The 13,527-nt window shown below is 38.4% G+C and overlaps 2 protein-coding genes and 1 pseudogene across 2 annotated transcripts; all 3 read left to right on the forward strand.

Moving 5' to 3' along the window:
• The first annotated feature begins 2,464 nt into the window (after window positions 1-2,464).
• LOC126628999 (probable methyltransferase PMT16) lies at window positions 2,465-4,913 on the forward strand (annotated as a pseudogene).
• Window positions 4,914-5,352: 439 nt separating this feature from the next.
• LOC126629011 (protein MEN-8-like) lies at window positions 5,353-6,139 on the forward strand. The gene is made up of 2 exons (XM_050298904.1): window positions 5,353-5,794; window positions 5,893-6,139. Exons 1-2 carry the CDS (start codon window positions 5,488-5,490, stop codon window positions 5,901-5,903), a joined length of 318 nt encoding a protein of 105 aa, XP_050154861.1. The 5' UTR covers window positions 5,353-5,487; the 3' UTR covers window positions 5,904-6,139.
• Window positions 6,140-8,224: 2,085 nt separating this feature from the next.
• On the forward strand, window positions 8,225-12,139 carry LOC126628996 (protein IQ-DOMAIN 23-like). The gene is made up of 4 exons (XM_050298886.1): window positions 8,225-8,776; window positions 10,537-10,737; window positions 10,869-10,946; window positions 11,180-12,139. The coding sequence occupies exons 1-4, from the start codon at window positions 8,390-8,392 to the stop codon at window positions 11,906-11,908; spliced, it is 1,395 nt and encodes a 464-aa protein (XP_050154843.1). The 5' UTR covers window positions 8,225-8,389; the 3' UTR covers window positions 11,909-12,139.
• Window positions 12,140-13,527: the final 1,388 nt, after the last annotated feature.

The raw sequence follows: 13,527 nt of genomic DNA on the forward strand, positions 1-13,527 counted from the left end.
GTGCTATCCACACATTCTATTTTACTTCTCACATATCTTTTGATAATTTTTGTCTGTTGATCTTCTTAAATTCATTCGATCCGAATGTTAAAAATTAAAAAGATGTGTAAGAAGTAAAATAGAGTGTGGATATCACACCCCAAAACTTAAAAACATGAAGAGTGAAAACAGTAGTGTTTATATACATGGCTGCATTTGAAACTCTAGAAGAATATTATTCTTGCTCATATTCATCTATGCACATTTGTTCAAGCCTTGTTGTCAGTGTATGGTTGAGATGATTCTAGGTGAGTCTTGGGTGTGTTGATCCATAAAGAAAGAAAGAAAGAAGCCAGGTTAACTTCTCTATCTATACTTGGCAAGTTATTTGGTAGCGTTACTCGGTAGGAGTAATGTTAGGTATACCAAAATTTTAAATTTAATTTACAAACTAAATAATTTATTACCAATATAAAGTAGGAAACCTTAATAAAAAGCTCTTGCTACTATTCATTCTAACGAAAAACCACATTTTTACACTAAAAAGTCAATCATGTACTATTTACTTTACCTTTTATTTTATCTTTATCATTAAAACTCAAAGTTTTTAAACAATTTTAATTAGTTTCTTTATAAAATAAGCACTCCAGCATATCTATTTCAACATTTAATCCCAATGTCTGTATAAATTAGACAAACAACACCACCCCAACGTGCATCATAACCCTATTTCTTTGGGATTTGGATCCTCTCCTGGGCCCAAAGAGATGATCCTTCTGACCAAGTAATGTGGGCTGTTGGACTTTTATCCAACAACTATAAACAAGGAGATCTCTTTAAAGTTATATTAATTATAGCCGTTAAATAAAAATACAACGGTCCATACCATTTGGTCAGGAGGATCCTCTCCTTAGGCTCAGGAGAGGATCCAAATCCACTTCTTTAAACCCCTCACTGCCTCCACCTCCCTCAAATAAACCCCTTTAAATTCCAAGGGAATAGAAAGAAAATCATCATGCACTTCCACCACACACCATACATCCATGGCTTCCAACGGCGACCGCCTTCCGTACCACCCAACCTCCAAGCCCTCCAAACCTTCACTATTCCCTTGGATAAAACGCAACGTCTACGACTACACCTTACCCGTCATCCTCTTCCTCTGCATCTGTTCCTACTTCTTCGGCCTCTGGCAAGTTGGCAACACGGCGACACCACCGCAGTCACCAAAACCGTCACCTCGCCAACCTTCAATCTCCCATGCAAATCCTCCAACGAAATCCAAACAACATCAATCACGTTACCCCTAGATTTCAACTCCCACCATAGCCCCAACTTCACCGCCACCACGTCCTCCCACTCCGCCGCCACAAACGAGTACCCGCGCTGCAACGCGAAATACAGCGAGTACACGCAATTAATAAACACTTGGGTAAATAATTCATTTTTAACTCGAATTTATAATGGTTATTTCTTAGAAGAAAATTGGTGACCGCGTGTGAATTTTGACAATTTTCGATATAATATGACCTAAGGCGTGGATTAGGAGAAACTTTTTTATTGTGAGCGGAACACGAATAGTACATTACGTGTTTTTATATAAGTGGTGAGAATTTGTATTCTTTAAGTTATTAACTTATTAACACACATATCCTACCATTTGTATAGTAACACGTGGTGTATCACCTCGTGTACCGTCACACTGAAAAATTTCTCGTGGATTAGGAGTAATTTTATATTGATCACCTATTTGTATCATCTTTCTAATAGAGATATGGTCTGCCAATACATGTGAATCTTATCTCCATTAAAGAAATGATACAAATAGGTAGTAAAAGTAGTATTTTGATGAATTTGTGGTAGTTGATGATTACAACTAAATAGGAAAGGGAGGGGCGATTTAATTTCCCAAAATAAGACATTCCCTCCCTCTTAATTTTTTGCTTTTTAAATTTACAAATTAACCCCAAAACTTGAGAAAGGAATCTCGCACGAATATCAAGTGCAAATATTTTACTATACATTGTTAACTATGCATATTTTGGTCAACCATGAAGGCTAAATTATTGGTTCCTCTATCCGAAATAAAACATTTCGATTTAAATAATTTCATCAAATCTTAATTACAGTGTTGATGATCTGTAGTTTACGACAAAACAATTTTTAAGAGAAAGATCCGTGTTTGTATATCAAATGTCATGATGACATATATATTTTACATAGTCTAATTGTAACCCAATCGTAACAACAAATTATGACATCAAGTTGATCATGTGTTATAATATTTTTCGAGAAATAATTTTCTGCACCTTATTTCAAAGTTGATCTCATGCCACAAATTTTTTCGAGAAACAATTTTTCACACCTTATTTCTCATTCTGCACATTGAAAATAATTATTTTTAATTTTTAACAAAGTCAACGCCGTTGACTTGGTCACATTCCACTTGGCAGCCATGTGATGTTAATTTATTGTTTCCTCAACGTGCATGCAATGCAGGTTGCAAGTTGGGGAGCGTACCCGCTGTCCCGCGACATCCTCACCATGTCGTTCGCGCCGAGGGACACGCACGTGTCGCAAGTCCAATTTGCTCTGGACCGAGGAGTGCCCGCCCTCATCGGAGTCATTGCGTCGAGCAGACTTCCTTACCCTTCTAGAGCCTTTGACATGGCCCATTGCTCTCGCTGCCTCATTCCTTGGGGCCAACACGGTAAACTTCATATCAGCTCCAAAATTCACATTTGTTACCGGTAGTGGTGGATTCAGATTTTCAAGATCGGGGCGGGGGGTCCCAATATAAAAGTTTTATATATATATATATATATATATATATATATATATATATATTAGACTAATTTGGTTCTATATTATTATTTTCTACTGAATTTAGTTCATCGAATAAATCAAAATTAATCTCAAGGGTAATAAAACCAACAAATTCTCCTCAGCAACATAATGCAATTAGTGACTCTACAAAGATAAAATTTGCTAATGTAAAATATATCTTATTAATTGGGAGTTGGGACTAGAGTCTAGGATTAAAAAACTTATATGAATTTGGAAGAAATTAAATTAGGTAGCTAAAGGCGGTGGAACGGCAAATGGTGGTGGGGAATAGGGTAACTTGGGTTTAAAGTTGGAAGGTTGCGACGATTGGGGTTATGAGTTCTTAAATATAATTTAGGGATATTGGAAAAGATCGGAGTTCTTGGACGAGAAAACAGAGATATTTTAGTTTTTAAATTTTTTATAATGACTAGGCTAAAAATGTTGTCGTTTTGGCTACGTCTTTTAAAACAAAAATTAAAAATCTCTTCTTTTTCTTTGTTATAAGCACTGTTGTCTGCACATCCGTGGAGGCAACAAGCCTCTCCACTGCACTTGCCCAAATTGTTGAAGGGTCCCGAAGGTCGATCACAAGTGTTTCTTCGGGCTTCCGAAGGGTCTCGGGACCCCTCAAGTCCCTACATGGATCTGCCAGTGGTCATCGGCTTATATTATAACCCGTGAATTAATTATTACATGTCCGCCTAATTTTGTACATTTTGAATTGGAACAGACGGGATTTACTTAACGGAGGTGGATTGAGTTCTGCGACCGGGCGGGTACTGGATTCTATCGGGCCCACCGATCCTCTGGGCAAAATATTGGAAGGGTTGGGAAAGAACCAAAGAGGATTTGAATGAGGAGCAGACTTCCATAGAGGATATAGCCGAGGGCCTTTGCTGGAAAAAGTTGGTGGAAAAGGACGACATTGCCATTTGGCTAAAACCAACCAACCATTTGAGTTGCGAAAACAACCGTAAGCTCGGCAAGGCTCGCAATTTCTGCTCCTCCAATGATCCTGATACAGCTTGGTATGTGTTCACTTTAGTTTTGTCTTTTAAAGTCATAAATGTTACGGTTTTATTAAGATTAGTGTCGTGCACAGAAAAACATAGAACTATTTCCTTAAACTCATCTATTTCTTTTTCTTGTAAAAAATGCAGGTACACAAAGTTGGAGACTTGTTTGACCCCATTGCCAGAAGTTTCAGATAATGAAGAAGTTGCAGGAGGAAAATTGGCAAACTGGCCACATAGGCTCAATGCAATCCCGCCAAGGATTAGCAAGGGAGCTGTGGAAGGTGTGACGGCTGATGTTTTTAAGCAAGATTCGGAGCTGTGGAAGAAGAGGGTTTCGTATTATGAATCGGTGAATAATCAGCTCGGAAACCCTGGAAGGTACAAAAACATTTTGGACATGAATGCACAACTGGGTGGATTTGCTGCTGCCGTAGTTGATCTGCCTGTCTGGGTCATGAATGTCGTTCCGGTGGAAGTTAAGGCTAACACACTAGGAACCATCTACGAACGAGGACTGATTGGAACATATCAGAATTGGTAAATCCAATAACATTTTATCATACATTTTTTTATGACATATATAAATATTTCAAGGCCGGCTAACACACTCGGAGTTGTATTACTTTTGCAGGTGTGAAGCAATGTCTACATATCCAAGAACTTATGACTTCATTCATGCTGATTCAGTGTTTAGCCTGTATCAGGATAGGTAAACCTGAAACTCATAATATACTTCAAATGTTTAAAAAACATTTGCTAAGCTTTACGTGCATTAGTTATTTGTGTGTGACAATTAGTAAAATGTACCAATGTGTGTCACATTCGAGTTGCAGATGCAATGCAGATGACATTTTGCTGGAGATGGACAGAATTCTGAGGCCAGATGGGAGCGTGATCATTTGAGATGATGTAGATGTGTTGGTGAAGATCAAGCATTATCAACGGCATGGAATGGGACAGTCAGATTGTAGACTACGAAGACGGTCCTCACGAGAGGGAAAAACTGCTGTTCACCGTGAAAAAGTATTGGACAGTTCCTGCTGCAGCTGAAGATGAATCTTCCTCCTAGCATTGGCATTTTGTTTTGCTCTGTTTGGTACTTAAAATTCATGATTCTCTTTGCAAGGCATTTGCTCTTCCAGCCGAAAGCAGCTGATTTTTCATATAATGGAAGGGTTCTATCCAAATCTCAATTTTCTCAGACCAGCAGCTGATTTTATATTACAATCTAACAATTGAGATGTTGTGCGAACACATGTTCAATACGAACAAATGGAAAAACTATCATTGTCGATCATTAAGTGGCACATTTACACATTGAGCGGTGTAGCATGATTTCAAGTGTTTACTACACTATCTAATTGGTCTAATACATAACACCTGATGCATCATTTGTGAATTTCATACTCTAACAAGCGTTTGTATCTTAAAAAATAACAAAATTTAACTGGGTCATGAGACCTACATGATTTTCCCCTACACGAAATTGTTCATCTAACCAGCAGTAATTAGGTGATTCATACATGAAGCCACCTCTTCCTTGCCCAATTGCCACCTATAAATGGACTTGATTATCCTACAAGATAATCCATAGTTAATCAGAAATCTTAATCCATACAATTAGTATTAATTACCTTATAACACAAACGGTGGAGTGGTAATCATGGCATCCTTCAAGTATCTTATCAACTCTTTCAGCTGCTTCCAAACAGCTACAATCCTTGTGTTGTTGATTGCCCTGAGCCTCTCAGTGCATACTCAGAAGACTAATGCTCAGGGCGGCAGTTGCTCGGCCGAGCTGAGCAGCCTAAATGTGTGTGCACCTTTTGTGGTGCCTGGCTCCACCAACACCAACCCGAGCTCTGATTGTTGTAGCGCGCTCCAAGCCGTCCATCCTGAATGCATTTGCAACGCCGTCAGGGTCGCCGCTCGCCTCCCCGCCCAGTGCAATCTCTCCCCCCTCACTTGTGGTTAGTCAACTAAAAGTATATGTTTAATTGATCATCGTGCATTAATTACAATTTGTAGGATTAATTAATATCGTTTTATACTTTAATCCCTTTTGCAGACACCAACTGATGCGCTACTACGATGCTGCCAAGGGCATAATGTTGAAGTTTCATCATTTTGCTTATGTTGTCTTTTTTCCTTTTTTCTTCCCTCGAATGTATGCTCTCATCTGTGATGATATGGGGATCAGAGAGAGAACCTAATGTTGTTGAATAAAATGGGAAAAATGTTTCAACTTTGAGGAACAAGAAGTTTTTGAATTCTACTCCGATAATAATGACAACAATATATGACCTTATCGAGAACATATGACTATAAGTCTACTTATATGGGTATATCATCTTGACATTGAGGGCAAAACTTTGCGCAATGAAAATGTCGTTTCTTTGTTACTGAAAGGTCTTCGAGTCATAGAAATAGCCTATTGGCAAAGTAAGAGTAGGATTGCGTAAAATAGACATTTCCTTGACTCTTGCAATGCGGGGAGCCTTGTTGGATCGGTGTCGCCCTTTTATATCATCTTGACATTAAAGCCTGAGGATGCTCAAGCTTTCACTTCAAGTAGCACTGACTGCAAATGGCAAGTACTCTAGTACACTAAGAATTCAGAATATAGATGCATCCCTACAAAAGTCCGCCATTGTATGCTCAAGCTTTTATGTTCATGTCTTGTTAGCCAGTTTGGATCTTTCGATGTTCCTTACACAGGGTTTGTACAACTTTGAAACGAAGCGGGTCGTTCAGTGCATGCACGAACAAGCTAAAACTGGTGATAAACCAACAAACTGATCCTAACATGTTCTTTTCGAACGAACACGATTCACGTGGTCATTCTCAACTACTGCAGGTAGATGATGGCGGAGCCACCCACAAGGCTAAGGTGAGTTGTAGCCCAGGAAGGTTTTCTGTAAAAGTAGTGTTATCCATACATTCATTTTTACTTCTCACACATCCTTCTCAATTTTCGGATGTCAGATCGAATGAATTGAAGATGATTAATGGAAAAAAATTAATAAGGGTGTGTTAGAGGTAAAAATAAGTGTGTGAATAACACTATTCATTAGTGTGAATAGCACTATTCATTAGTGTGAATAACACTATTCAATACATGTCATTATTTAATGTATATATAGCAGAGGATAGGTAATCAATAATACGTTTTATGCTACAAATTATAAATTAGTTATATCTCTCGTCCTCCTTTGTCCTATTCATAAAGGAAAAATATCATTTATCACATGCGATTTAGCCTATGTGCTTCTTACTGAAGAAAATAATTTTTTTTTTTTTAAATCCACAATTAGATCCCTATTTTCACATTTCCTTACTTTCCTCTGCGATTTTCTAATGAATATCACATTTGGTATGCTGTAAATCTCTTTATTTACTTATTCTTGATTTAATTAGTAGGTTAACTATTTATATGGTCTTTGAATTTATCAATTAGGGTTATGATTTAGAAAATAGTTTATATTCGGTGTAGTTCTTTTATTTGATTATTATATAATTTGATATAAGCAAATATAATTTTATGCTACTAATTTCAGCCAACCTATCCAAGAAAAAAATCCTAACTCCGCCCTACCATCTTGTTGACACTCAACTGTTCATGTTTTTTTTGGAGGTTTTCTGTAGGCTATGGATCCCGATGTCCAAACTCCTTCGTCCTTTGGGATTTTTTTTTTAATTTTTATTTTTAAACGGCAGATAGAGCACTTCAGAGCTCCTCTGTTAAACTATGTTGTATAGTGTAGAGTCTCAAATGTCTGAAATGCCTATTTTTGGTTTCTAAATATAATTTTGAAGAGGCACTCTTCATATGATAATTTCTCCATTTATCCTTTCATTTTTCTGTTTTTGTTTTAGTTGTAATTCTCCAACTAAAAACTGCAAGTTTTCAGAAGAGAACACTTGGGGCAGACTTAGTCTGACCATCAAATATCGACAAGTATATTGACTATCGTTGTATTGATTAACCATAATTCAACTACATAGTTGTCGATATGTTTGTCAGTTGAAGTCTACGTGTAAAGCAAGCACCACGGGGTGGCCCCTCCACATAGCTCGTTCTGAGTTCGATTTCTAGTGCTGGTGAACGCACGATAATGGCGAGAGGGCAGTTAAAATGCCTCTACGAGTCATCCCGTTGTTAAAAACTCATTTTGCCTTTAGATGGCAGAGTTGAAATTTGCTCAACATTTAACAAATGGATCAATGTGCATATTGTAGCCCAACTAGAGATGTAAAACCCAGGAGGAAAGCCCAACACGAATATTGTAGACACTCCAAAAGTTCTTTGTATTTTGCATTTTAAATGCGCCGGGCCCACCCAACTGTGCGACAAAGCTCATCCTTGTCCGCCTCCCCCACTCTTAAAATTCTTCAAAACCCCAAACACTCGTCCACAATCTTTGCTTTCATCTCCATCACTCACTCCCTTGTCACTCCAACACTCCTTATTTCTGCTTTTGGCTTTTGGCTTCTCCCTCACGCACCCCCCACAAATTCCCCAACTCCGTCGTCCCATGTGCTTCTTCTTTCCACTGCAATGAGAAATGGGATTTTTCCGGCGACTCTTCGGCCCCAAACGGCCCAAAAACAACCCGTCTCCGACGAACAAGCACACCACTAAGGAAAAGAGTCAAAAGACTACTACTTCTGGGTCTAACAAGCACAAGCCCGGCGCCTCCACGTCATCACCTGCTGCTCAGGAATGGGCGGGCCTGGACGCCAACGAGCATGCCATAGCCGTAGCAGCCGCTACGGCCGCAGTCGCTGAGGCTGCTCTCGCGGCGGCTCATGCGGCGGCTGAGGTCGTCCGCCTCACTAATGGCGCTCCACCAGGGACCTCCTCGCAAGTCAGCCTTCCCACGGCGGCGCCTTCAACCGTCCGCCGCCATCTCGCCGCAGTGAAGATACAGTCGACTTTCCGGCGATATCTGGTAAGTGACTTCGCCTTTTTTAATTCTTTTCCGTTTCTACCCCTGTCCGTAGCTGAAATTACCTTTGGAAATGGCAAGTTTTCATTTTTCCAAGGATCTTCCCTTCCTCTTTTGCTACCCAATTTCGAAGTTTGGAGCTTCATAACATAGATTTTCACAAAAAAAAAATACAAATTTAGATTTCCGCCGACACTGCTGCAGTTGACGTGTCAACTCGCTGGGTCGCTGTCGGACGTGTTCAGGCAGTGATTCTCTGTGGTATCCACAGAATTGTTTACTGTACCTTTACCAAATGTACGTGTAATCCGTACTTACCATGTTCTGGAGTATTCTTCTTTATTCGTCACACAAGGGTTACTATGGTCTTTTCCACTTGTATTTAGAATGTCCAAGATGACGTGGGCCCAGCTGATTGGACAGTTACATCCATCATTCTTCATCAACAATTTAAGGCTTGATTGAAAATTCATTTAAAAAAATTTAAAGTATTTTTAGAGAAAATATTTTTAAATTTTAAAATCATTTAAAATGTTTTTTTTCGAAATTAACTTGTTTTTTTTCATAAAGATTCATTGCAAAAATATATTCACCGAGAGGCATTTAAGCTATTTTAAAAGCAGTTTCAAACATAAAAATTTACAGTATGCTCGGAACATAAATATATAAGTTATATATCATTATATAAATAAAGAGATATTTTGATAAAAAAAAAAACCTTTATCTACTTGTATAATGTCTTATGATATACCACTGCGTATGCCGGCTTCCTGGAAAAATATCTCCTTCCGAAAGAGCCCCAATTCTATTCTGCCGTTGCCTGTTACCAATGCCAGATTACATGCGGAAGGACAAAACTGTCATTTTGTAGAAATTTAACCTTGGTACGGTATTCCAGCTAGGCTGGTGGGCCCATTGTAGCCTTTCTGTTGATATGATGGCTATGTTCTCCCTTTCTGGTATGATGATGGCTTTCAGTTGAAGAAAAACTGCTCCCATACTTTCCTTTTTCCACTTGCGTTCAAATTCAAACTGACTAGTGGGAATTTGATCAAGTTGGGATTTATTTAGGGGTATGATATCCATCCTCTTTTTTACTTCTCTTACATTCTTTTAATTTTCGATCGTCAAATCGGATGAATTAAAAAAAAAATCAAAGGACATAAGGAGAAGTAAAAAAGATATGTGGATAGCACACTTCTTTATTTAACTTAACCTTTGATTAATTAATAGAGTAAGTAGCATAGGTTAACTTGATGAAATTGCAATAGGATGCTTTTACTTAAGAGCCCGTTTGGGACGTTTGGGACGGTTTACGTAGAAATCACTTCTGCTAATAAGCACCTTTGTGAGAAATGTTGGACCTGAAAGCAATCTTAAGTTCTTATGTCAAGTGTAGTAAAAAACGTTATTATACTTTTTAGAATCAGTCTCAAACATGCTCAAGTATGTGACTTTATATTACGCAGATGATTGATGGTTTTTTTTAATATTCTTGTTCTTTCTTTTGTTTGATTATTTAGTAGGGAATCCTTGTTAGTGAGATCATGATTTCATCCACAAGCCTCTCCCTTTCTATAAGTTGTATGCTAGAGATGAGTTGTCAGTGTCCTACCTAATTTTCAAATTCACGGGAAATAACGTCACGGTTAAGAACTTAAGAAATTTTTTCATACGTTCGATGTGTACTGTATTTTGTTAATTAGTAGTACGCTGCAATATCGATGGTCTGATTGCCCGAAACTTTGTGGAACTGTGAAAAGGCAAGAAGGGCCCTAAGAGCACTCAAATCACTAGTGAAGCTTCAAGCTTTGGTGAGAGGCCACATTGTGAGAAAGCAATCGGCAGACATGCTCAGGCGTATGCAGACACTGGTTCGAGTCCAAGCCCGAGCGCGCGCAACTCGATCGCTCATGTCTGAATCACTACATTCTAGCAGCAAATCCTTCCTATCGTATCACCCGGTAAGCAGACTTTATACTATGTATCATGAATCCGCCACTAGTGTTTTAGTGATTTTGATTACTATATGTCGAGTCCAACTTTGCTTAATGCAACGTAATTGGTATTCATTTTCTTTGATGTTTACTTGCAGCTGCCAGAAAGCCCTGAAAAAATTGGACACCAGCACCGCGTATATAGCAGCAAATTTGACGGGCCCTCGATACTGCAGGTATTTACTTCAATTGCTGTGTAATGTAGAATTTCATTCAGGCCTTGTATGATACTTTACAATTACTTACATGTAATTGTGGGATTCCTTTCAATCAAATTCAACCCTTGTGAATGAAATTCAATCTTGAGACATTGTTGAACTTTATTTCTTCGATGTTTATCTCGATTTCATTTGTTTAACTTTAAATGAAACTTGGATTTAATCAAATTACTGTACGCCGTTATTTTTAGAGATGCGGTTCAAATTCAAACGTAGACAGAAGACGGCTGGCGTCAGGTTGGTTAGACCAGTGGATGGAAGAAAGTGCACGCCGAGATGGTTCACTGAGATATGAGCACTCAGATGATATGAAGGTTGACAAAGTTCTTGAAGTAGATACTTGGAAGCCTCACTTGGGCTCCCAACGTAGACCCCAAACCTTTCAAACAGCACATCGCGTTCTGTCTTCAGATAATTACAACCCAAGCTTTATGACATATGACTCTCCATCAAAACGCTCGACAAAAGGATCAAACTTCAATCCAAATCAAGCTCCTATCGATGTTGTTTCACTGCCATCTCTGAAATATCCCTTGGCAACGGATGAAGCAGCTTTTAGGACCACCGAGAACAGCCCACAAGCATTTTCTGCCTCCTCTAGACCTGGAACCAGTGGTAGAAGATGTCATCCCTTCACGCCGGCAAGGAGTGAGTGCTCGTGGGGTTTCTTTAATGGGTATGCCGGTTGCCCTAACTACATGGCTAACACGGAATCATTCCGCGCAAAGGTCAGGTCACAAAGTGCCCCTAGGCAAAGGCTTGAGTTTGATAAATATGGTTTGACCAAGAAGTCTGTTCCGGAGTTTTGGGATGCAGGAACTTATTCAGATACGAGTTTTGCTGAGGATGGTGACCTCCGAAATAGAGCCTTTTTCAGCCCTAGCCGCCTGAATCGAGTCGGAAGCTCCAATCCACGGTGATGTTGCGTGTCTTCTTTTTCCATATATGTATTTCTGTATGGTAGCGATGTTTGTGAGTTTAATTACTTGACCTTAGATGTACAAACACTGTTCTTACCATCAAACTCTGGCACTATGGTTGTCAAAATATGAACATAGCTTCCGAAACTGCGACTGTACCTTCACGGATTCAAACTCCATTACGATGTAATTTTGATTGTGTGCTTGTATACATATCAAACTTTTAATCTAGTATTGCTTGTAAGACCACTTGAGCCTTTAGAATAATTTCCTTTTTATTTTCTCATACCAATTGGTTGTCTTGCACCAAAGAATAACTTACATCGGGGATATATCCCGCTTTCCTCATCTCACTCTGTCACTCATCACGTGATAGGTAGAGAGAGTGAAGATATATCCCTGTGACGGAGAAGTGTTCCTTTGACACCCTAAAAGTCGAACCTAGCTCCCTCCTCTGCAGTTGAATCCCGACTCTTTATTTTGGTCTTCCACTTATATAGTTTTCAAAACCGACTCAGTGCAAATTTGTGACTCATAGTATGATGCACCATCATGTATACATCATTAGGCATCCATCACAAATCAAAACCATAAACGACAATTCGGAGAGAAACTTGCATACACCGGATATCATGACGGCGGCATCTCAACCAAATTACTTAGGCAAAGTGGAGATGACATAGGCACATTTGGGTTGTAAGCAAGGAAGAAAATATCGGTAATATCAGAAATATCGGTAGTCCGAAAACACGGAAATATCGATGGAAATATCGGGATAATATCGATATCGATAAAAATTACATGGAAACCACGGAAATTGTAAGAAAAACTTGGAAATTTTTATTGAAACTTTGCAGGATGTTTATTTAGTCAATTATCTATTAGTTTATCACAAAAAATTGGAAGGAAATGCATTGCATGATGGATTTAACATTATCAAGTTGATTATATAGCGAGCTGACAAACATTGTGAGTGTAGAAAATATGTAGAAATTAATGAAAGAAGTCTAAACACACCATAATCATTTATATATAATGAATTAGTACAATATTTTACACTTTATACATTGCATGGTAAGATACATGAGTGACTTAGTACCACATAGAGTTCCTATGAGGTTCAAAATTTTCACTATCTTCATCATCTCTATGTGTAGAGTGAGTGTATTTTGAAGAGTAGTTAGCAACCATAGCAATGGTTTTCAAGAACCAAAACCCAAAAGTCAATAAGAAACCGAATACTTCGGTATTTTTCGGGATTACCAAACAAATGGGATTTGGAAACCAATCCCATATCGAAAATTTTGGTATTTTTCGGGATGGGATTCTCGAACTTCAGGATGGTTTTGGTTTGGGATTTTTCGGTTTGGGTTTGGGACTTTTTCGGTTTGGTTTGGGATTTTTCGGAATTTTTTCCAGCCCTACCATGTAAGTGACCAAATAAAAAATAGAAAAATTAAAAACCACATGCCATTGACTAAGTAATTAATTGACACAATTTAAAATATAATACCACAAAAAATTTGGAAAATGTGCAAATTTGTTTCTTGTAAAAAGAATTCAAAACAAAAGCATATATATAAATATTGTAGCTTATTATCACAACAACATAAGTGGTA

This window comes from Malus sylvestris, chromosome 7 (genome assembly GCF_916048215.2).
Source record: "Malus sylvestris chromosome 7, drMalSylv7.2, whole genome shotgun sequence".
NCBI lineage: Eukaryota > Viridiplantae > Streptophyta > Magnoliopsida > Rosales > Rosaceae > Malus > Malus sylvestris.

Bases quoted from the DNA above. Each gene is read 5' to 3' on its own strand.
- LOC126629011 (XM_050298904.1), top strand. From the start codon at position 5,488: ATGGCATCCTTCAAGTATCTTATCAACTCTTTCAGCTGCTTCCAAACA.
- LOC126628996 (XM_050298886.1), top strand. From the start codon at position 8,390: ATGGGATTTTTCCGGCGACTCTTCGGCCCCAAACGGCCCAAAAACAAC. The intron at 8,777-10,536 runs GTAAGTGACTTC...AACTGTGAAAAG, and splicing joins CGACTTTCCGGCGATATCTG to GCAAGAAGGGCCCTAAGAGC. The intron at 10,947-11,179 runs GTATTTACTTCA...CGTTATTTTTAG, and splicing joins ACGGGCCCTCGATACTGCAG to AGATGCGGTTCAAATTCAAA.